The 24,516-nt window shown below is 41.1% G+C and overlaps 1 protein-coding gene across 1 annotated transcript in view; it reads left to right on the forward strand.

Moving 5' to 3' along the window:
• VPS13B (vacuolar protein sorting 13 homolog B) overlaps nucleotides 1–24,516 on the forward strand; it is a 1,252,356-nt gene that overhangs the window by 348,163 nt on the left and 879,677 nt on the right. The window contains 2 exon segments of the mRNA XM_040354774.1: nucleotides 2,180–2,314; nucleotides 11,190–11,363. Of these exon segments, the coding sequence (XP_040210708.1) occupies nucleotides 2,180–2,314; nucleotides 11,190–11,363 (309 nt within the window).

The following is a 24,516-nucleotide window of genomic DNA, read 5'->3' on the forward strand; positions in this document are numbered from 1 at the left end:
AAAGTAAAAAAAAAAATTCACCTTAATGCAATCTATGCATTAAGGTGAAAAAACATCTGATGCTGTATCACGGGAGCGCGCCCGCAATTACTCACCACCATGCAAGCTCTCTAGCATGACTATGGTCAGTACTTGCGGGGAGGACAAGAGACAGCCGCCGAGGGACCCCAGAAGACGTGGATTGGGGCCACTCTGTGCAAAACGAACTGCACAGTGGAGATAAGTATAACATGTTTGTTTAAAGGAAAAAAAAATGTTCCTTTACTAACCCTTGAAGGTGTGTTCATTTTTGCAACATGGTCTTGAATGAATTTGTTGGGGAAAAATACTTTTTTGTGTGTGCAAATTTCCAAATCTAGGTTTCAATCAGTGGCCCCCATTTGTGGGACCATTTTGTAGTATAGTGGCCCATAGAAAATGTTGATTCTGAAAGGAAAGCAAAGGTTTTCTGACAAATCTGTTGGATTGTCTCATTTATGCGCAGCACTGTATGTGTAAAGTGCTGCGTAAATTGACAGTGCTATATAAGTCCCTTAAATAAATAAATTCACAGTAGTGTCAGGTTACTATAATTATCTTGGATGGTGTTACTGTGGGGCCATGGCAGAGAAGAGATGGGATTTCTTTTTAGCTTTTTTTTATTTTTTGATGAAGATCTTTAGGAAAAGCTATGTATTTTATGTTTTACGTCCATGTGATAGATTTCACTATGCAGTTACCTTATAAGGTTTTTAGCATATCTACGTGATATTTATACTGGTTTATATAATGTTACTATATAATGAAGATCTAACAGAAATTGAAGATTTAGATATGTTTTATTATAATTTTGTTTGGAAAAACGAATAAAAGCAAATTGAAACAAAATATTAGCCGCAAAATAGATAGACAGCAGAGAAAGTAGTTCTTGGGGCCATTTATACCTTTTACTGACCTCCAATAAATGTTACTTTACAGAATTGCAGCATTTCTGCCCGAGATCCCAAAGTGCCAGATGTGAACCGGGGGTTAAACTCTTATTGCAAATTAATTCTGCTATGTCAGCTACCCATTTAATGTATGTTGGTATTCAAATGTTGCAGCTCTTATGTGATCACTAATACACTATCTGCAGAGTGTAAGTAGGAAAGCAGGGAGTTAGGCATTGGAAAGCAATAATATTCAGTGACATTTTTTTTTTGTTATTTGCCAAACATGATGCAGTGATCAATAAATACAACAGTAGTTCATGCATTTATGCACCTTATATGCACAATTCTTATTGTCGAGTTGTTCATGCAAGTTTTTTTTGCAGGGTGGTCATTTATATTAGTCTTATGGCTACCTTTAAAAGATTCAAGCTTTAGGAACATATTTGGTGTAGTTTGTGGACAAGTAAACTTAAAAAAAAAAAAGTTCAGAAATGCAATAAAAAAAAAACGTTATACTCACCTAGGTGAATGCAGCATTGGTCTGATGCTACATCTGTCCCCAGCCGCTTCTAAGACCAAGAACTGAATGATCAAAAATCACTGGTCGCTCAATTCTCAGACTTGAGCAAGTTGAAGAAGAAAACACAGACAGCTCAGAAGGAGCCGCTGAACTAACTATCTGATATTAGTACAGTGATATCCCCTGCTGTGTGATTGTGTTCTGACAGGTAGTTGACCGCCAACCAGCCCTACCCCAGAACAAGAATACAACCAATGAAGAGAAAGGAAAGTCAACATTGATACAAAATTCTGTATACAATGTTTCAGCACTCCGTTCTCCAATATTGCAATTGCTAGTTTGGGGAATCAAGCTATAAGAGTTCTTGTGTTTTGGTTTTCTTAGCCTTTGATGTATCCCACAGTAGTGATTTTGTTGAGTTTTTTGTTTTTGAACATGAATAAAGCAGTTTGGTTTGCGTGCCCTGGGTGTTACTTATTTCTTTACACTGCTAACTGTAGCTCTGTGCCGCTGACACTTCTGCCAAACTATAGACACCTGCAGAATTGCAAATGGTGCTAGTTTAAACACTATGGGAATGTTTTGGAATTGGGACTGTTTGAACATGAATCCAATTTGCTGTCTGATGTTAGTAATTAAAAAAAAAAAAAAAACAGAACTGAAATGATTGTGTTACTGTCCAATCGAATGAATATTAAAGCATATTACAATTCAACAGGCTAGTACATTTGCAGCTTTCTTTTATTAGGTGTGAAATCCAAGAATGCGCTGCCAACTCTGGAGGGTTCTATCCAGAATGTCGAACTGAAATTCTGCAGCACATCATTGGTCAAATGTGTCTCCGGGACCCTGGGATCAATAAAAATTTGTGCCAAAGCCCCAGGTATGTGCAGCTGGACCATATAAAACTTTATTGCCTGTATAGGAGAATTGGCCTTACTTTTTACAAGGAGAGTTACTGAAACAAGAATTTATTCATTGTTCCTATGAATCAGAAAGATTTTTTTTCCTGGGTATTTTTTTATTTTTTCTTATGCCAGGATAATACATTTAGACCACTAGTGTGTTTATCAAAGAAGGCTCTTGATCATACAAATGAAAGTAACATTGACTGTGTATGGAATTATTTATAAAAGTCTTTGGTTTATGAATCCCTATTTATATGTGATGGAATGTGCAGTGATTACTAATCCATTGTTCTTTAAGTGCACATTGGCAAGAACTACAGGTGGTTCTCTCTAATGTGTTGAAGACATGCCCACCACAGTGTTTTGAGAGATCTTTACCACAAACTGTAAATTGTTATCCATCCTTGGTCCCTGTTCACACCTTTGCAATTTGTCGCACGGCAGGGGGAATCCCATTATTGTCCATGCGGACAGTTGACACCTATGTAATGGTCTCCTGTGCAACTTGGAAAAAGGTGCAGAAGCTTCTTTTGGGATGACATAGGGTTTCTAAATGAAGAAAAAAAGATTCCTTCATCCACATTATATAGCTTGAATGAACTAATCTTTTGCTATGGCTATTGCATTCTAAAAGCTGCCACTAGTGGCTGTTAGAATATCTGAACCGTGGCTGCATCTAATTGGATACAGCCACTGTTCTGCCAAACATTTTTTGTCTAAGATTTTTTAGTTAAAGAATGTAGGGCTGGGAGAGTGACAACAAGGCAATCCACAATCACAAGTTTTTGATGCATCCCCATGCAGACAGCCCCATTCATGTCGATTGTGATGCAGTGGCTGTGTGGAAAAGGCTGCTGCTCCTAAATTTACAGCTATGTGGGTGCAGTGCAAACAAGCCCTCTCATGGGCAAACGCTTAAATATGCCTCTGTGTACATCCAGCCCTGTAATCTTTTTGTTCTGGCAATTTACAGTTGTTCTGGCCTGCCGTTACAGCCACATTGACCTTTATGGGACCATCTCCCATCATCTTCTACCTCACGACACAGCCCCATTGAAATATTTTGGGCTGTAATGTGTGGCTTCAGTCAGGACAGTGGGACTTGAGGCGCTAGATGTAAACAAACATCGGGGGCTGCCGCCGTCACAACAAGGTAAGTATGAAACTGGGCTGGGAGGGTGGATAAGGTTAGGTCCGGGGAAAGGGTCAAAAATTATTTGAGAAGATTCTACAGCATCAAAAAAACAACAAAAAATGCAACATACAATCTTCTTTCAGACAATATTAAAGTGTATGTATAGCAATTATTTTTTTTGACAGTGTGGGAAAGTCATGGCATCCCTATGAAGTTGCTATTGCTGTTTGTGTCCCCGATTGTTAGATCCATCATCTTTTTGTGTTCTTATGACCCTTATCATTGGGACAGAGAGTAATAGAAACCAAAATGTTACACTTTTTGCGAAAAAAGGAGTTCAGGATAAATCTTCCAGCGGGACACTTGTTTCAGAGACAACTGTCGAAGATGGGAATTCCCCCTCACTATGGAGACATTCTTCTCACTGATTTTTTTTCTAGGTTAGGAAGTTAAAGGCATGGTTCACTTTTAACAAAAGAGAGGCTTAGACACTACTGTTCACATACATCATCACAGGAGTGAGCTCTTTCTCTGATTCATACAGTACCCCCTCACATGCACTTTCTCTCCCCTAATGCAGTAGCTCTGAGGTCAGCATTTGAGAGCTCACTCTTGTGATGGTGAAGGTGGACAGTAATGGCTAAGCCTGTCTTGGCAATGTCCTAGCTGTCATTGCTGATGCCCTTATTAAAATGCTAGTGGCCTATTCGTCCCTTGCATGAGCACTTTGAGTCACTGACTTAGAGCAAGTATAATAGCCAGCAAAGTCAAAAACTCTTCATTGTGTATTTACAGTAGGTGCACGCGATATTGTGTCAATCTCGCTCCCTTTCTCGGCGAGATTGAGCACCTACGAGCCCCATCGCGGGAGCCAGCGCCGAGCTGGCTTGCCGCGATAGAGACAAAGCCGTCATAGAAGCGACGGGAGATCCGACTTGGATTCCCGCCAATTCTACACGTGTGCGGCGTTTGTTATGAATCCTGAGGGGGAAGTCCCCGCCGGATTTTAAATAAAAATCCGGCATGGGTTCCCCCCTCAGGAGCATACCGGGCCCTTAGGTCTGTTATGGGTTGTAAGGAGAGCCCCCCCTACACCAAAAAAACGGCGTAGGGGGTCCCCCTACAATCCATACCAGACCCGTATCCAAAGCACGCTACCCGGCCGGCCAGGAAAGGAGTGGGGACGAGCGAGCGCCCCCCCCTCCTGAGCCGTACCAGGCTGCATGCCCTCAACATGGGGGGGTTGGGTGCTCTGGGGCAGGGGGGCGCACTGCGGCCCCCCCACCTCAGAGCACCCTGTCCCCATGTTGATGAGGACAGGGCCCCTTCCCGACAACCCTGGCCGTTGGTTGTCGGGGTATGCGGGCGGGAGGCTTATCGGAATCTGGGAGCCCCCTTTAATAAGGGGGCCCCCAGATACCGGCCCCCCACCCTAAGTGAATGGATATGGGGTACATCGTACCCCTAACCATTCACCTGGAGGAAAAGTGTCAAAGTTAATAAACACACCACACAAGGGTTTTTAAAATAATTTATTTTTCTGCTCCGGAGGCTCCCCCTGTCTTCTTTATTAGCTCTTCTACCAGGGGGAGCTTCTTCTTTGACGTCTTCGGGTGGGTGGGGGCCGCCGTCTGGTTCTCTTCCACTGCCGGGGGGGTCGCTTTTAAAAAAGCCCCCACCCCCGGCGGGTTTCCTCAGGCGTCTTCGGGCGGGGGGGCTTCTTCTTCCGCTATCCCGACGGGTCTTCTCCACTATCCGGGGGGTCTTCTCAACTCTCCGGGGGTCTCCTATGTTCGCTGTTCTCCGCTGTTGACTCGGCGCACCCCGGTTCTTCCTCCAGCTGTCCGGTGCCTTCTCCTTCAGCGCTGAACGTCTATCTTCTTCTTCCGTGCTGTGATACCTACCCACGTGGGTAGGTATCACATGGGTAGGTACAGAGCATGATGGGACTGTGAGGCCTATATAGGTCCGATGAAAGCAGCGCACCTGCCATTTCAGCGAGAAGAGCCGGCGTGTCAACATCGGGAGAAGAGAAGAAGAGAAGACGTCACAGCACAGCGGCCTGAAGGGAGAAGTAGAAGTCGTCACAGAACAGCGGAAGAAGAGGAGAAGACGTCACAGAACAGCGGAAGAAGGAGAAGGCACCTGACAGCGGGAGGAAGAACCGGGGTGCGCCGAGTCAAGAGCGGAGAGCGGCGAACATAGAAGAAGACCCCCCGGAGCGGAGAAGACGTCACAGAAGAGCGGTGAAGACCCCGGAGAGCAGGAGAAGACCCCCGGAAATCGGAAGAAGAAGCTTCCCCTGGTAAAAGAGCTAAAGAAGACAGGGGGAGCCTCCGGAGCAGACTAATAAAATATTTTAATACCCTGTGTTTTTTCTTTGTGTTTTTACCACTTTTCCTCCAGGTGAATGGGTAGGGGTACGATGTACCCCATATCCATTCACTTAGGGTGGGGGGCCGGTATCTGGGGGCCCCCTTATTAAAGGGGGCTCCCAGATTCCGATAAGCCTCCCGCCCGCATACCCCGACAACCAACGGCCAGGGTTGTCGGGAAGGGGCCCTGTCCTCATCAACATGGGGACAGGGTGCTCTGAGGTGGGGGGGCCGCAGTGCGCCCCCCTGTCCCAGAGCACCCAACCCCCCCATGTTGAGGGCATGCAGCTTGGTACGGCTCAGGAGGGGGGGGCGCTCGCTCGTCCCCACTCCTTTCCTGACCGGCCGGGTAGCGTGCTTTGGATACGGGTCTGGTATGGATTGTAGGGGGACCCCCTACGCCGTGTTTTCGGCGTAGGGGGGCTCTCCTTACAACCCATAACAGACCTAAGGGCCCGGTATGCTCCTGAGGGGGGAACCCATGCCGAATTTTTATTTAAAATCCGGCGGGGACTTCCCCCTCAGGATTCATAACAAACGCTGCACACGTGTAGAATTGGCGGGAATCCAAGTCGGATCTCCCGTCGCTTCTATGACGCGCACGTTGGAATGTGCTGTCACTATTTCAGTGAGTGCGAGATCTCGGCACCATGTCGCCGAGAATCAGCGCGATGCTGTCATGCTAAAAACACAATATCACAAACACCTACTGTATATGCAGTGACTCAGAAAGTTTTAAAGCCAGAGGATAAATATGGCTGCCAATCTACTGGCATTTTGACCAGATTAGCAGTGGCAATTTCAGTATTTCTCATGACAAGTTTTTTAAGATTATTGGTCTTTTCTGCTGGCCTATGGGAGAAAACAGTGGTACTTCTACCAGAGTGCTAATATATCAATGATCACTTTAATCAATGAAACGATGTAATAGTTAGAGGTGGAAATGTTTGCCTATTTATTTTCATAGACGATAATGCATTGGAAAAGTGCCAGGATGATAAACCCATGACTGATTTTGGACTTGCAAATACAATGGAGCCAGGAATATTATCTGGAAAGGGAATGTCACCGCCTGAGATTTTATGAGCTCAGTAAAATCTTGACTATATTTCCGATTTTAATTCTCTATGAAATTGAATAGCACATTTTGAGCCCAAGAGGATCATTTACACATAAGCTGCTTTCATTAAACCTGTTTAATAAACTGCTCAGTTTTTACCCTGCTGCAAAATTTTACATGTACTTGTCACAACAACGCAAATAAGTTCCTTGCCATTTTTATATGAACTGTTTGAGTTAAAAAAAAAGAAGACTATCATTGATAGCCCAAAAATGTATATGTATATTTTTATATACGTTATTTATTTATATATATATATATATATATATATATATATATATATATATATATATATATATATATATATATATATATATATATATATATATATATATATATATATATATTCACTATATTACCAAAAGTATTGGGACACCTGCCTTTACTTGCACGTGGCCTTTAATGGCATCCCAGTCTTAGTCCGTAGGATTCAATATTGATTTGGCCCACCCTTTAAGCTATAGCAGCTTCAACTCTTCTGGGAAGGTTGTCCCCAAGGTTTAGGAGTGTGTCTATGGGAATGTTTGACCCTTCTGTTTTAAATAATTTTTATTATTTTTCACATAAACTTTTACATACTTTGCAAAATCATGTACGATTCGTATCTTAAAATACAAAACATTCTCAAATACACATAAATACATTCTCAAATACATGTATAGGTACATAGAAGTATCCAGCCTCTAAACATGCGCCTGAAATAAATCTATCTATACCGTAGCACGTGCTCTTTATCTTCCAAGGCTTCTAGGAGACAGAGGTAACAGAAAAGAACAGGTCCCGAGCAACCCACCCACCCCCCAAAAAATAAAAAAAAGGGGGAAGGGGGATATTATATCCCCCTATCCCCATTACCCTCAAATTGCGAGAGAGAAAATAAAAAAAGGGAAGTTTAAGAAGGGAAAAACATATCTGGGCATGTGTTTTTATGTTTGACCCTTCTTCCAGAAGCTTATTTGTGAGATCAGGCTTTGATGTGGATGATAAGGCCTGGCTCACAGTCTCTGCTCTAATTCATTACAAAGGTTTTATGTTGGATTGAGCTCAGGACTCTGTGCAGGCCAGTCAAGTTCCCCCACCTCAAACTCGCTCATCCATTGACCACTTGGAAGGATTAGGTCTGCAGCAACTGGTATGCGGACCCACACATGTTTCAGGCCAAACGCTCGATCTGATCTTCAGATAAGATTTGGAAATTAACACACTGTGAAATGAGCCCTTACCATGGACAGATCACCTTGCAATAAAATTCAAAATCACTACAAACGCCCCCTTAAAAAAAACAATAAACCCGGTGACAACACACTGGCAAGATCTCAGAAGAAGCTCCACTCGTAACTCTTCAAAACTACATTATACAACCAAATAAAAATAATTGAACAACATCAAACAGTGACAGAAACACTCAACTCCATCAACAAGGCTCTACTACAGACAGCCGACATAGTAGCTCCAAAACGCAGAACGCGCATCTGGAAAAACAACTCCAGCTGGTTTAACGACAAGCTCACATTGAAGCAAGAGCGCAGAAGAGCGGAAGCAGCCTGGAGAAGAAGCTCAACGGAGGAAAACCACATTATTTAGAAGATAATAACTAAGAAATATCACAAAGAAATCTTCAAAGCCAAAAAAGATAATTTTTTCTAAAATCATCGCAAAAGCCCTGAACCGCCCCCAAGAACTCTTTAATTTAGTCGCTCAGTCCATGAACCCAGCCTGCCTTGAGGCTTCGAATTTTGAATCACTAGAATTTTGCAACGAATTATCGGATTATTTCATTAACAAAATTGAAAAAATCAGTGAAATTATTCAGCAAAATAGAACCTCCACAGACCCCTCTTTAAATCAAAAAGCTAATATCCACACAAATATGCCACAATCCACTAAATTCACTCTAAAGCCTATCTCCATCGACACCACTAAAAATATCATCAGTACTCTGCGAGACACAGCACCTAATGATATCATCCCCACCAAATTGTTGAAAGAATGTGCCGATATCGTTGCACCGGCTATCACGCATCTCATAAACCAATCATTCAAGGAAGGCATGGTGCCGACCCTGCTGAAACAAGGCATAATAAAACCAATTCTAAAAAAAAAACACCCTTGACCCCAAAGTCCCAAACCATCGTCGGCCCATAACAGGCCTAAACATCAAGATCCAAGATAATGGAGAAAGCAGTTGTACAACAGCTACAACATCATTTAGACCCACAAATTACTCGATCTGTTTCAATCGGGTTTCCGCCCTGGTCACGGAACAGAAACGGCACTTCTCAAAATATGGGATGACGTTCTCGAAGCAGCAGACGAAGGAGAATCTTGTCTTCTGGTACTGTTGGACCTAAGCGCAGCATTTAATACTGTAGATCACAAATTATTACTGACTCGCTTAGCGGAAGTAGCTAGAGTCGCAGACTCAGATTTACCCTGGTTCTCCTCCTCCTTGGAAAACCCATCTCAAATCGTGAAACTTGGTCCTTTCACTTCTGAAAAACGCACAGTGTCATGCGGAGTCCCTCAGGGATCTCCCTTGTCGCCCGTACTATTCAATATCTATCTCTGCCCTCTTTTTGAAATCATCTGTAACCAGAAGTTACTCTATCATTCCTACGCGGATGACACCCAACTCTATTTTCGCATCAGAATCAAAAAGGATCATTATCTCGGGCTAGAGAGATGCCTTACTTTGATAGAAAATTGGATGACGAAGAGTTATGTTAAACTCAATGGCTCAAAAACAGAACTTCTCCTATTCCACGCCAACCGAAAGAGACTTCCCGCAATAACATGGACACCCCTGCCCATTCTGGGACAAACCATCACCCCTAGCACCAAAGTCAAAAGTCTTGGAGTCACTTTTGTCTCCGTGACATGACCATGAATGCACAAATAAGTTTAGTAGTCAGCGGATCCCACCATCTGCTGCGCCTACTACATAGACTCGTTCCCTTTATCCCGAAAGAAGACACTGCTGTCGTGGTGGGAACAATAATTAACTCCAGACTCGACTATGCAAACGCCCTTTACCTCGGACTCCCAAAGTATCAAATCGCTCGTCTACAAGTCGTTCAAAACACGGCGACACGACTTGCGACTGGGAAAAAACATGGGAATCAATCTCTCCCTCCCGGAGTTCCTTTCATTGGTTGCCGGTAAAAGACAGAATTACATTTAAGGCACTTTGTCTGACGCATAAGTGTGTTCAATGAAGGGTCCCCCAATATCTATGCAAAAAATTGAATTGCCACAACCCCCATCGCGTTTTCCGATCCACCAACCAAAAACTACTCCAGACACCCAAGGCTAGAAATAAGTCCAAAGGAGAACGAAGATTTGCAGTCCAAGGCCCTAGACTGTGGAACAGTTTGCATGTGCTGTGCTATATAAGTTTCTCACTCACCCACTCATCCATATCTTTTTGGACCTTGCTTTGTGCACTGGTCCAAATCATTTGGTGGAGTGGAGATTAGGATGTGGAGTGGTTTTTCAGGGGTAGGGCTTGGCCCCTTAGTTCCAGTAAAGCAAACTCTTCCTGTTCCAACATGACTATGCATCCGTGCACAAAGCAAGGTCCTTACAGACATGGATGAGTTTGTTTGGGGTGTCAGAACTTGACTGGCCTTGAGCAGAGATTGCTAGCGAGGCCTTCTCGTCCAACATCAGTGCCTGACCTCACAAATGCGCTTCTGGAGGAATGAACAAACATTCCCAAAGACACACTCCTAAACCGTGTGGACAGCCTTCCCAGATGAGTTGAAGCTGTTATAGCTGCAAAGGGTGGGCCAACTCAATATTAAACCCTACAAACTAAAACTGGGATGCCATTAAAGTGTTTTTTAAATGCAGATTTTTTTATGTTAATACATTCTATGCATTAAGATAAAAAACCTTCTGTGTGCAGTGCAGCAGCCCCCCTAATACTTACCTGAGCCCCATCTTGTTGCAGCGATGTTGCACGAGAATCTCTGCCGTAAGGCTTTCTCCCTGGTGTGGATAAAGCCTCTTGAGGGGGGAGGGGGCGAGCAGGAGTGTCAGGATGCCCACTAACACACAGCTCCTTTCTCTATCTGCAAAGGCGAGAGTGTCCTGATATGCCTGCTCACCCCCTCCCCCTTCAAGAGGAAAACATTTTTTATTTTTACAACCCCTTTAAATATATTTATATTACATAGTGTATGTATAATATTTTAGTCTGTGTGTTTATTTTCCAAAAGGCGATGCTGGGAAGGAGAAGCTAATCCCCTTGATTCAAGGACCTTCTGACACCAAAGATCTGCACAGGAGCAAGTGGCTGAAGGAGACCAGAAAACCTGAGTCTATACTTGGTCCAGATCTGATTGCCTTTACAGTCCAGGTTCCAGAGCAGATGGACTACTGCCACAGCTCTGGTAAGTGTAAAACCTCTACAACGCTGCGATCATATTACATCCTGTTACTGCCTGCCACTCCCCTGGGAGATTTAATACAAAATGTGCCAAGTGGCAATGTATATCTGTTTCATTTACATTGCTGCAGTATTGCTTCTCCATCCTTTGGAGAAGTGTTTTTTTTTTCAATTTTAAATGTTTCTTAAGCTCTCATAAGCTTGGCCTATTGGTTACTGTTTGTGTTTTAGCACTTCTGAATTTTCTATGTCACTGGCTTAGGTGTGACCAGAGCTGGTCATGTTTGCTTTACAGAAATGGTTTCCTGCTCTTAGCTTTGGTTTGTAATATGGAAAACAATGATGAACAAAAAAAAATACAGCTTTTGTTTTTAAATTGTCATTTTATGTTCTATATAAACTCTGCCTGATGCAGAGAATTCTCCTACGTGTATTATTATGTTTTATATACTTTATGCACAAATCTTGGCTTTTACTATTCTCCGCTTTATATTGCCATGTTTATGTACTACGGTTGTTTAGGCCACATCCACAAGGCCATCATGCTCGACCTCTGTGATGCTACGTATCTTTTTTTTTTTCCCTTAATGCTCTTGTTTATCTCTCTATAGGGTATCGGACCAAAAATCAAATACCATACAATAGAATTTCATACAAAGACTCTTCCCATCAGATACGCTGGGTCCTTATGTTGTAGACTAATACATTATGCTAACATTAAAAAATAGAACTCGGATAAAAGGAGGGAATATGGGGGAAAAAAAATCACACACTTAAAATGTCTTTATAAATTGTATTACTTTCCATACCCTTAAAGCTGGCCATACATGGTTTAATCTCGAAAGAATTTTCTTTTAAAAATCAGAAATTTAGTGCATTTTGTGATCCGATGGTGTCAATGTTGATTCCGAAGTTCGATTAACCAAGCCTTCAATTTCACCTTCTGTTGCTACAGAAAATAATTTTCGTGGCTGGGAATCTTCTTTTCTTTCCGGGAATTTTCTTTTCCTGCACACGTATTTATTTTTCGAGTACATTTCTCACACCATTCTCCCATCATTGATTAGAAAATCGTTTTTCAAAAAATTTCCAACATGCCCGATTACTAAAATTTGTTGGCTACACAAAAATTGGCTGTTGCTGAAGCCCACTAATGGTGCGAAATTCAAACAAAAATTATTGGATACAATTTTTGAAAGAAAATTCTTTCAAAATTCGACCCGTGTATTCCCTCCCCCTAACATGACATTAAAATAGACAATTGTCATATTCTCTAGTGAGACTCGTATCGGCTACCAAATTTGAACTATAGGCAAAAGGTTTCTTTTATTTTGGATAGAGGTTATAAACTTTGTCAGGGTTTTTTTTCACAATCTATGTCCCATAACCAAAAAATGTAGTGAGAGGAAATCCCTGCAAATTACGGTAATGGAATTCCTTGGGGACCTCCAGGTCACCATAACTAATGTCCCCATTGAAAGATTTCCCCTCTATTATTCTGGGGACAACTCAAAATGTGGGATTTTCTTTTACTTTAACTTTCAATGTTAATTGTAAACAGAAACGCGAACCAGAAGTTTTTTTTTCCTGCCTCTAAACTTTTTTTTTTATCAATACATTTTTATTGGGTTTATCAATTTACAGCACTTGAGATAGTTGCATTCAATATACAACTTAAGTAGTATAATCACCATGTACAGGCAAACATTTAACAGAAAAAGAATACGGTACTCAGCGACCTAGGCCAGCCTACCCCAATTGGGTACAAACTGTAGGACTGGGAGGTCACCAAGATGATCAGTGGTACACCTATACAGCTAAAGTAAAGACAAATAAAGGAGGGGGGGGAGGGATGGAGAAAACTGATATAAAGGCTGCCGTTAGTCATTATCTATACCAAAGATTCAGTATTTTATACTGTTATTCTTCAGACTATAGGAAGATTATTAAAGTAAGGAATCTTTTAAATATTTGGAAGCTTTCGGGTGGGTTAACCACATTTTCCATTTTCTACAATAGGGGATTATAGAATCATTCTTATAGGCTAATAATAGTTCTAATTGAGCTTGGGTGTTTAATCTGGTGATGACCATTGGTAGGTTTGGGGCATCTGTGGATTTCCATAGAGAGGCCACTGTAATTCTTGAGGCTATCAAAATATGTAAGACAATAGTTCTATACAAAGTGGGGTATTTGTCTAGATCTATACCTAATAATGCGTTGGTAGGAGTAAGCTTGGTAAGGTTACCCGTAAGATTGGCGATAAAGGATGAGATAGAGTTCCAAAAACGTTTTGGAGTCTTGCAACTCCAAAGCGTGTGCAGGAGGTTTCCCGTTTGCTCGTTACATTTCCAACAGATGTCGGATGCTGTTGGATACATTTTAGATAACTTGTATAGTGTTAAGTACCATCTATTAATTATTTTTTGGGCATTATCCCAGTGTTCAATGCAAGAGGATGACTTACTTATTGTTTGAAATGCTTTAATCCACTGAGTCGGGGAAAAAATCTGGTCCAGATCCTTTTCCCATTTCTGGTACAATATTTTTTTATTAAAGTATTTTAGACAAATCGACAAATTCCCACGCAGGGGATGCGAAAACAAAGGTATACATAAAGCACATAGTAGAAAACATACTATTAAAGGAACTAATCACAAGTTACCACCGTCACCCCAGCCGGGGCCGGGGGATCCTTTTCAAATTTCAGCATATTTGTGTTTTTGGTAAACAGTTGGGAGGCCTGCCTCTAAACTTTAAGCTCACAATATGCCTGTAATCTTCCTAATGTGCATTGACACATATGATAACATTGAGTAGCTGCTACAGGCAGAACACAGGCTTTAGGCCCAAAAATGAAATTGGAATATTTTACAGTTTATTAGTCTATTTGGTAGCTGCGGTATTTTTTTTTCTGTCATTTCACTTGATGATCCTGCCAAGAACACGCTTCCTGTCCTTGAGTGACAACACTTACTGTACTGTATCTGTGGAGGAGCAGTGTTGCCACTTAGGTCAGGAAGTATGTTGGGACTACATCTCTCCCGCTCCTTATATCCCTAACACAAGTATGTGTTTTGTACTCTCAATAAACTTTCTGATAACATTGTTTTAGGTATCACTGCTGAGGGCACAGAATGGCACTGGAGTTGTGGAAGAATTAACAGCTATTTGTTTACCTTTTCAGTGGAGATCTAACAAAACGCTCTCTATGGTATATGTAACAGACAAAAGAAGCACATAAGAGAATTTCATTGTTAGTGTACATACACATTAACTATTTTCTCAATTTTATTTTTGTATATTCTTGTATTTTTTTTCTGTGAATCTACAGAAAAAAAGTAGCAACAAAAAAAGTCTTCCTCTCGATGACAGACCTTGCCTGAATGATTTCATGCTCCTAGGATTTTTCTTCACGGGAATTAAGGGCAGAGTGAACGCGCAGCTGAATACAGCATCTATTTTTGTAATTTTAAAAGTTGAGACTGCGTTATTGGAACGAAATGAAGAGATGCAGGTGTTCCGCAGCGCTTGTCCGCTGGGAGCATTTGATGGTCGTTGCCTGAAAAAAAAAAGATGCATATGTTTTTGGAGTCAAACAGCAGCTGTGAGAGGAGGATTTATGCTTTTTCTCAGAACGTTGGGATTTCAAAATGTTACATTTAATCACAGGCACAGAAAACAGAGCAAATGTTAAAGATGTTACATATAAAAGCAGCGGGCTGATTTCTTTACCATACCTAACCAGTTGTGGGAATAGAGAAACAAAGTGATCTTTAATCTTAATATGAGCAATTTGAAAAGGATTATAGCAGTTGCCAGGACTCACGGCCCCACTTTTTTTATTTTGCTAGAAATTGCAGAGTACGAAGCTCTTATCCACTTAATTACTTTAAAATCTGGTTTATTCTCATTATTTTGTATTTCAAAGTTACAGTAGTTGTAGGCTGTAAAATCCCACTGTGCAAAGAACAAGATTTTGCTCTTTAGATTAAGTAAGATTTTACAAAGTATAGTTTGTAACGGCTGACTAAAATTTCGTTTGCTGCTGATCAGATAAAAATTAAAAATACACCTAAGTAAAGCTGTTATTTATATGCAAACATTAACTTTTTGTCAAAAGTCAGCTCTTATCTCCGTAGCTTAAAGGGTCACTAAAGGAAAACATTTTTTTTTGCTGAAATGACTGTTTACAGGGTATAGAGACATAAAAGTTAACTGATTCCTTTTAAAAATGATTAAAAATAGATAAAAATCAATCCTATAATGTGCCTCTAGTTTCACTTTCGGTTTTAAACTGGTTTCATGTTTATGTGAAGTAAAGAGACCCACAGAACAAAAACAAACAAATCCACGGCAGTGTTTTGTTTTTAAAATGAATTTGATTGGTTCTGAGGAGTTTTAGACACACAGCTTAGACCACAGTGAGAAGCTCCCATGAGTTTTTTCATAAGGAGCCAGACAAGCAGGAAGTGTTGAGATCACAGCAGAATTACAGCTACTTCAAAGCAAAAACGAGCAATGAGGACATGAAACCAGTACTGCAGTAAGGTAAAGGAAGCTATTTAGCTAAAAAAAAATTCCTTTAGTGATCCTTTAACACTCTCCCTTGCCACTGATGATGCATAGATCGGTGGCAAGGGGAACAGTAGAGGTGTATTTGACATGTGGGTTTAGACTGACAGTCTGGATACATCTACTCTATGCCGTTTGAGAGGCAAGGTGGTAGTGCCCAATAGGGAAATAGCTGGATTTTGGGGACAGGTTGGAGTTGTTGTTCACTGGTTATGCTATAGCTGTTAATAAGCTAAGCTAAATAATTTTTGGCAGTGGTTTCTGTAAATATTAGTAATGGATAGGAATGCGTTAGTTTATGGCATATGATAAGAGGTTAGGTTGTAGTTAAAGGAGTTGTAACGGCAGAAGGATTCTATGCATTAAGATAAAAAACCTACTGTGTGGGGCAGCCCACCCAGCACTCCCCAATTACCTACCTGAGCTCCTTCTCTCCATAGCAATGTCCATGATCCCCTCAGCCATCCTGTACACTCCTCGTGATTGGCTGAGACAGAGCAGCGGTGCTATTGGCTCTTGCAGCTGTCAGTCAGTTGTCAGTCAGTCAGCCAATCAGGGGAGGGGGCGGGGCTCTGTGTCTGAATGGGCACACATAGCTCTGACTTGGGTGACAACCTGTACCAAGCTGCTGGCTGAGGAGCACTCAATGGAGGGAGGAACTAGGAGCAGCAAGGAGGGACCCGAGAAGAGGAGGATCTGGGCTGCGCTGTGCAAAACCAACTGCACAGAGGAGGTAAATATAACATGTTTGATATTTAAAAAAAACGAAAGCAAGCCTTTACAATCACTTTAAAAAGTGGTTTTAAGCTCCAGTCATGAAAGCTGAACTAAGCACATATGTCTGTAGTGTTTACTTGTCTATCTCCAAAGCTTTAAATGTGGTTTCTCTCTGGTGCTTTTTTTTTTCTGTTATCATTTCTGAGAAGTTTTACCAATACATGAAATAACATGAGCTAAAATTTGTGTCAGGGAGGTAGTTAAGCACACAACTTGTCTGTTCAGAAAACAGCTCTGCATGTTCCTTCATTCCTCTGCCTAGGTGTGTGTGTGTGTGTGTGTGTGTGTGTGGGGTGGGGCTGTCCCTTTTCTTCAATCAGCTCTCACACAGTGTCTCTGAGCTGTAACTGCAGTTCTCTACTTCTTTCTCTGTACTACTCACAGATGCATAAGGATTTTATCACTTTTAATGGCTGTAGAGAAGAGAAAACCACAGTTAACCACTTAAGCCCCGGACCAATATGCTGGCTAAAGACCCAAGGGGTTTTTACAGTTCGGGACTGCGTCGCTTTAACAGACAATTGCGCGGTCGTGCGACGTGGCTCCCAAACAAAATTGGCGTCCTTTTTTCCCCACAAATCAAGCTTTCTTTTGGTGGTATTTGATCACCTCTGCGGTTTTTATTTTTTGCGCTATAAACAAAAATAGAGCGACAATTTTGAAAAAAAAATTCAATATTTTTTACTTTTTGCTGTAATAAATATCCCCCAAAAACATATATAACATTTTTTTTTCCTCAGTTTAGGCCGATACGTATTCTTCTACCTATTTTTGGTAAAAAAAATCGCAATAATAGTTTATCGTTTGGTTTGCGCAAAATTTATAGCGTTTACAAAATAGGGGATAGTTTTTTTGCATTTTTTTTTTTTTTTTACTAGTAATGGCGGCGATCAGCGATTTTTTTCGTGACTGCGGCATTATGGCGGACACTAAGGACAATTTTGACACATTTTTGGGACCATTGTCATTTTCACAGCAAAAAATGCATTTAAATTGCATTGTTTATTGTGAAAATGACAGTTGCAAGTTGGGAGTTAAACACAGGGGGCGCTGTAACATTTAGGGATCACTGTGTATGTGTTTACTAGTGTAGGGGGGTGTGGCTGTAGGACTGACACCATCGATCGAGTCTCCCTAATAAAAGGGATCACTCGATCGATGCGCCGCCACAGTGAAGCACGGGGAAGCCGTGTTTACACACGGCTCTCCCCGTTCTTCAGCTCCGGGGAGCGATCGCGACGGAGCGGCTATAAACAAATAGCTGCGCCGTCGTCCCGGATCGCTCCCCAAGCGGACCCGACCTCCGCATATACCGGGGGGGGGGGGGGGGCCCGATCGGACCCCCCACCCACGTCTAGGCAGGCACGTACAGGTACGTTGATGTGCCTGTCCGTGCCATTCTGCCGACGTAAATGTACATGAGGAGGTCGGGAACTGGTTAAATAAGTAAAACACATGTAGGAGGAGGCTCTTCACTTCACTGGGTTATATGTGAGGGTTTACAACCACTTAAATATTAGCTTTCATTCAGTTAGAGTTGTTATCAGGCTTTAGACACTGAAAATGTAGTTTTATGGTGTTACAATTTGTTGTCAATGTGTAAAATGATTTAGCATTAAAAATCTAAATTTAAATTATTGTTCTGTATATTGAATCTCAGATATTGGGAGAAAATGTAGAGAACATTCTGCAAGACTATATGCTTAATACTAGGGTTGTCCAGATACCGATACCAGTATCGGTATCGGGACCGATACCGAGTATTTGCGGGAGTACTCGTACTCGCGCAAATACCCCCGATACCTAAATAGAATACTTTCCCCCCCCTTTCCCCCCCCCCCCGCCGCTGCCGCCGCATCGAGGGACATGGCTAGAGGGACATTGCAGCATATGTGAGGGACGTGGCTAGAGGGACATTGCTGCATATGTGAGGGACATGGCTGCATATGTGAGGGACATGGCTAGAGGGACATGGCTGCATATGTGAGGGACATGGCTAGAGGGACATTGCTGCATATGTGAGGGACATGGCTGCATATGTGAGGGACATGGCTAGAGGGACATGGCTGCATATGTGAGGGACATGGCTAGAGGGACATGGCTGCATATGTGGGGGACATGGCTGCATATGGGGGGGACATGGCTGCATTTGGGGACACATTTAAAAAAAGTATCGGTATTCGGTATCGGCGACTACTTGAAAAAAAGTATCGGTACTTGTACTCGGTCCTAAAAAAGTGGTATCGGGACAACCCTACTTAATACTAAATGCTAAAAGTAGAGATACTGCAGTACTCCAGAATTTTTGTACAGTATTGTACAGTTTATTAAAGCAAATTTGTCACATTAATTAAATTGTATAAAACAAATAAAATATCCAAAAAGCATATAGATTTACCATGGGAGCACCCTTTTCACAATGGCATTGATTTCTACTTCAGCTTGCATCTAAGCCCACACCACTAGCACTGAACATTCCAGTACCCAGAGCCTTTATTAGTCACTGAGATCCTAGCACTGAAATGTCAAAATGGAAATGACCGAGACTTAAGCCAGCCATGGATGACTCAACATTTGGCTGATCTGGTAAAAAGATCAGGGATGGACAGCCGCACTCCAAACCAAACAGGTTGTCTTTATTCAAATCAACAGCAAGAACACAGCAGATCACAGCAATAGGAACAGGAGAATACCGATGTTTCGCACTGGCTTCCGTGCTTATTCATGCCATGAAGTGCGGCTGTCCATCCCTCATCTTTTTACCAATATTTGCCTTAGTGCATTGCCTGCACCCTTGGAGTCCTATATTTTTGAAACGACCCTACAATAGACCTACCTTGAGTGGTGATCTTCTCTCTCATTTGGCTGATCTGGCTGAGTTTCAATACATCTATGGCTGTTCCCTTTCGAGAGGAGTTAAAGGATAAGTTCACCTTAAAAATGTATAAAATAAAAAATACACGTGTTTTTGCAGGTAAAAAAATTAGCATTTTTTTTTTTTTTTACTTTGATCCTGTAAAGCAGTGGTTCTCAAATCCTATCCTCGGAGTCCACTAACAGGCCACATTTTAGGTATTACCTTGGGGGAATGCAGACTAGAATACTGCAATCACTGAGCTGCAAATGATATCACCAGTGATGTATTTCAGTTATCTTGGAAACCTGGCCTGTTAGTGGGCCCTGAGGAGAGGAGTTGAGAACCACTGCTGTAAAGCATTGCACTTGCGATCGGCAGGTCATGGGTGCCATGCAGGACTCCTGCAGACTTGTCAGTGTATCTGTCTGGTTCTACCTCATACGGTCAGACAGATGCACACTGACAGAAAGAGACAATGAACTAACAGAGCGCTCAACAACGCTATTGTAGTTTAATTAGAACTACAAGCCAACAGTCGCAAAGGCTTTTGCGACTTACAGAACACTGTGAATGGATGACATGGTCAGGATGAGTTATCTTTGACCAACTTTGGAGCTGAGTAATTACAGTTAAGAAGTTGTGTCCAGAACAGGAACCATCAAAAGCAAATTGCAGAATTTAAAGATTCTCTTGACTTTTATGAAGTAAAAGTACAAAGAAGTATATAGCAAATCAATTATATGAGCATGTGAGAATTTTTTTTTGTGAAAAAGTATTTTCCCTTTAAATCCAAAGTGTCTCTCTATGGGGTATACACACCACTTTACACGGTTCCTATATGCTCTTTACTCAAGTGTAGTAACTTTTTTATTAAAACTCTAAATAGAAAAATGTTACCAATTTCTTATAGAAGAGAGCAAGTCAAATATTCACTTTCCAGCCACTTTCATGTGTGGTTATTCAGAGTGATTGAATTAAATGTTTTTCAGCTGACCGCTTGCAGAGTTAATCATTCATATCGACTCCCTCATTCCCACTTAGTGGGTAAACAAGTGTAAAAGTTAATCAAGCTATTATGTTTTTTATGTTGTTAACAAACCATAGCACAGGCCCGCCTGCATGAAAGATGACTCCACACAAACAGTTTATCTGGTTAATTCCAGAGCTGCTAACTGCTCTTCTAGAATGACTTATTTATTATACCTGAGGAGTAATTTGCTCAGTGATTGACATCCTGGGAAAAGGTCTGCATGGTTATATCGTTTATGCTCTGTAAGCTTGTCAGCTAATAGCACCTAAAACCACATTCATCTGTGTAGTCAGTGACCTGGACTGTATCTTTAATGGGTAGTTGGTGTGGCTAGATATGTTTGTTAAAGAAATCCTGACAGGCTGAAGACACAATTTTAACGTTTGACAAGGAATGTCAAGATACTGGCTGGAGTGGACATGGGGATTATAGACACTGGTGGAGTCCTCAACGTTACAAGTCCACCAAGTTATATCTGTTTTTTTTTCTAATTGGTCACTCTCTAGCAATACTTTAATGGAAATAAATGAAAGGATGCCAATACTCAAAAGTGCAATTAAAAGTGCAAATGACTAATATCTGTAAAGTAAAATCGCAGCTTGTACATGCCCAATAGTTTTTACCTTCAGTTTAACAATAAATGAGCAGTGTACAGTTTCCACCTTTCAGCCTTCAGGACAAAAAAAATTCCTCATCTGCTAGGCTATACAGACTTGTTTGTATATCCTTCACCCATTTCATGGCCTAAATGCAAAATTGTCAGATTATGTGAAGTGTGGTGTTGCCAATTTTCAAGCTTATGGACACTTTGTAATTGATGACTAAAAATAGGCTAATGGAAAAATCCATAAAAAAAATTCCTTAAAAGTGTTCTGCTTCTGACGGGCATTCAAAATGTTTTTTATCACAACCCTAAACCCACCTGTTATATTCAGTAGTAGTTGTTACCTAGCCTCAAAAGTATGATTCCAAATTGCAGAGGCAAGAGAACTTGGCATAGTTTAGTTGCATGCTATAATAATCTTTTAGTATGTTGCCTTGTAAAAGACTTAATAAAAATGAAACCATGAATGGTTTTTAAGTCGTGTAAGCGGGATGTACCCATAGTAATAGAAAATTGACAGATGCTTACAAAGTGACACCACTGTCTCCTTCTTTTGAAAGGTGCTTAATGTTTTAATAATTTTTTAATAATTACAAAATTATGGTTTGCCAAATTAAAAATAAGATACTATTAAGCTAACAAAACTCAAAAGACCCTCCCACATCTGCTACACCTCACACCATTTTCTACCTTGCTTTAAAAACATTTAGATATACAATCTAGATTCTAGCCTTTACCAAATATATACACAATCAGCCATAACTTTATGACTACTAACAGGTTAAGTGAAGAACATTGATTATCATATTGTTACAATGGCATCCAAACATCGGTGGGATATATTAGGCAGCAGTAAACATGTTGTCTCTGAAGTGTGTGTGTTAAAAGCAGAAAAAATGGGCTTTGAAGTTTGTTGTGCATCTAGCTGCGTTGCTGAAGACCCATTGGGGTGCCCATACCGACATATGTTCACAACCAAAAGTACCTACAACAGGCTTGTGAACATCAGAGATAGATTATGGAGCAATGAAAGAAGGTGGTCTCATCTGATGAATCAAGTTTTCTTTTACGTCATGTGTATGACTGTGTGTATGTGTACATTGCTTACCTGAGGAAGAGATGCCACCAGGTGGCAGTATGGGAAGAAGGCAAGCTGGCAGAGGTAGTGTGGGCAATGTTTTGTTGGGAAACCTTGGGTCCTGCCATTCATGTGGATGTTACTTAACACGTATCACCTACCTAAACATTGTTGGTGAACAAGTTCACCCCTACATGGAAACAGTATCACCTGGTGGAGGTGATATCTTTCTGCAGGATATTGTGTCCTGCCACAATGCAAAAATTATTCAATAATGGTTTGAGGAGTACAATAATGAGTTTGAGGTGTTGACATGGCCTCCAAATTCTCCAGATCTGAATACAATTGAGCATCCGTGGGATGTGCTGGAAAAAAACAGCATACCTTCAGAGGTCTAGTGGCATCCATGCCTTGATGGGTCAGGGCTGTTGTGGTGAAAAGGGGGCTGTTTTGGGGGCATATGGGGGATCTACTCAATATTATGGATGATCAGGGTTTAGCTTGTAACTCTAGCCTTTGCTAGGGTTTTGTTAAACTTTGCTGGGCAAGATCTAATACAAGCAAGCTTATATTTAATTAAAACATGAGTTTAGTTGTGCCAGGGTCTTCCATTTCAGAAATTATAGCTTTCTGAACGCAGAAGAAAAGCACCCTAGAGTGTGTTATATGAATGCTTTTGAAAAAAAGAAAGATGAGCCAAGACATTGTGTGCGTTTAGTAAAACATTTGTTTTAGAAAATCCGCTAAACTATTAACACAACAGAAAAATTAGAAAAAATGTTAACATGTCTTGTAGATGCACTTTAGTAAGTTTGATGTGTTTATGTAAACTCTGTTTTAATAGATATGCCCTTTCATTTTTTATTTTAAAAGGGTAGGTCTATTCCAAGATCTGCCAACCACCCTTCTGTAAGTGACTTTCATCTTCATAGTAGCACATTGAAAGATTGATTCCCCCCTCTTCAAAATATATATATATATTTTTTTTGTTATATAAACATTTCTGCTGTAGACCTTAGCGGGTTGTAAATTTTGCTTGCATGTCACTTTATCATCTGACAATTATTTAAGCAGCAATGTTATGCTTTCGAGAACCTACATGATCAAGTCAATGGAGAGTGAAGATGGGAGCAGATGATATTACTTATCTATGTGGGGAATATTGGCAATCAATTGACTGTCAACACAGACAGAGGATAGCCTCCTATAGATATGAACTCTTCTTCTGATCTCGCCAAAAAAATTCCTGATCTGGTGTCATGGCATGTCTTAAATGCTTACTCAGTTATACACTTGTAGTTTCATTATGGTGAAAAAGATTGCTGATGGTAGAAAATAATGTATGACAGTTCGGCAGGCACTTGGCAGGCCTATTGAATGACCGGATTTGACCATATTACCAGATTGCTGTTTGTTTTTACTCTTCCCAACTTTTATGTGGCGGATTTGGAAAGTGTACTTGCTGTTCAAATAACAGTTATTTTTAACACACTGGAAGAAATAGCACACACACACATAAAAGTAGGCTTAGTTCTCCAGATCTGTTCCATTGTGCAGCAGCAGTTTATGAATAGAGTTGGATATTTTATAGGACACTTGCTCTATGTGTTATGCTTGGGGTTCGGTCTTTAGCTTCCTGTTTCCAGAATTTGGCAGATGATCCCAGACACATTGTGGAGCAGAAGGCTAGCTAGAGGCAGGTTACAACACAGGACATGTGTCGGATTCACGGGGAATTGAAACACTAATGGATTTGTAATGCTTTCTGATATGCATGTGCAAATACAAGTGAGGCTGTGATTACTGAGAAGCTACATTTCGGCTAATAGCCAGAACTGTAATCACTTTGTGTTAATCTCCCACTGACTTCATGGACTTGTGACATAGTTTCTGGGTGGCAATCTATAGATTGAACCTTTTGTGGTATTTTTGCAAATTTTTTTTCCTTTTGCTTTTATTAACATGTATGAACTGCCCTTAGAAGCATCAGATATTCTTTGAATCTGATTGTGGTGATATTAGTCTATTTGCTAAATAGATCACAAAAGTCTTCTTTTTTACATAGTCAACCAAACATGTATAGTTTCCAGGGTTTACTGCCTGGTATTGTGTACATAGGACCATGCTCAGATTTTGCATAGCGGCAGGGCACCTTGGATTTAAACTGAACAGCTCAGATGTGTTTTTTGGATCTGCTGATCCCGGCGAGGCATTATTAGGTGGTTCAGAAGGGTGT

Source organism: Rana temporaria, chromosome 5 (genome assembly GCF_905171775.1).
Source record: "Rana temporaria chromosome 5, aRanTem1.1, whole genome shotgun sequence".
Lineage (NCBI taxonomy): Eukaryota > Metazoa > Chordata > Amphibia > Anura > Ranidae > Rana > Rana temporaria.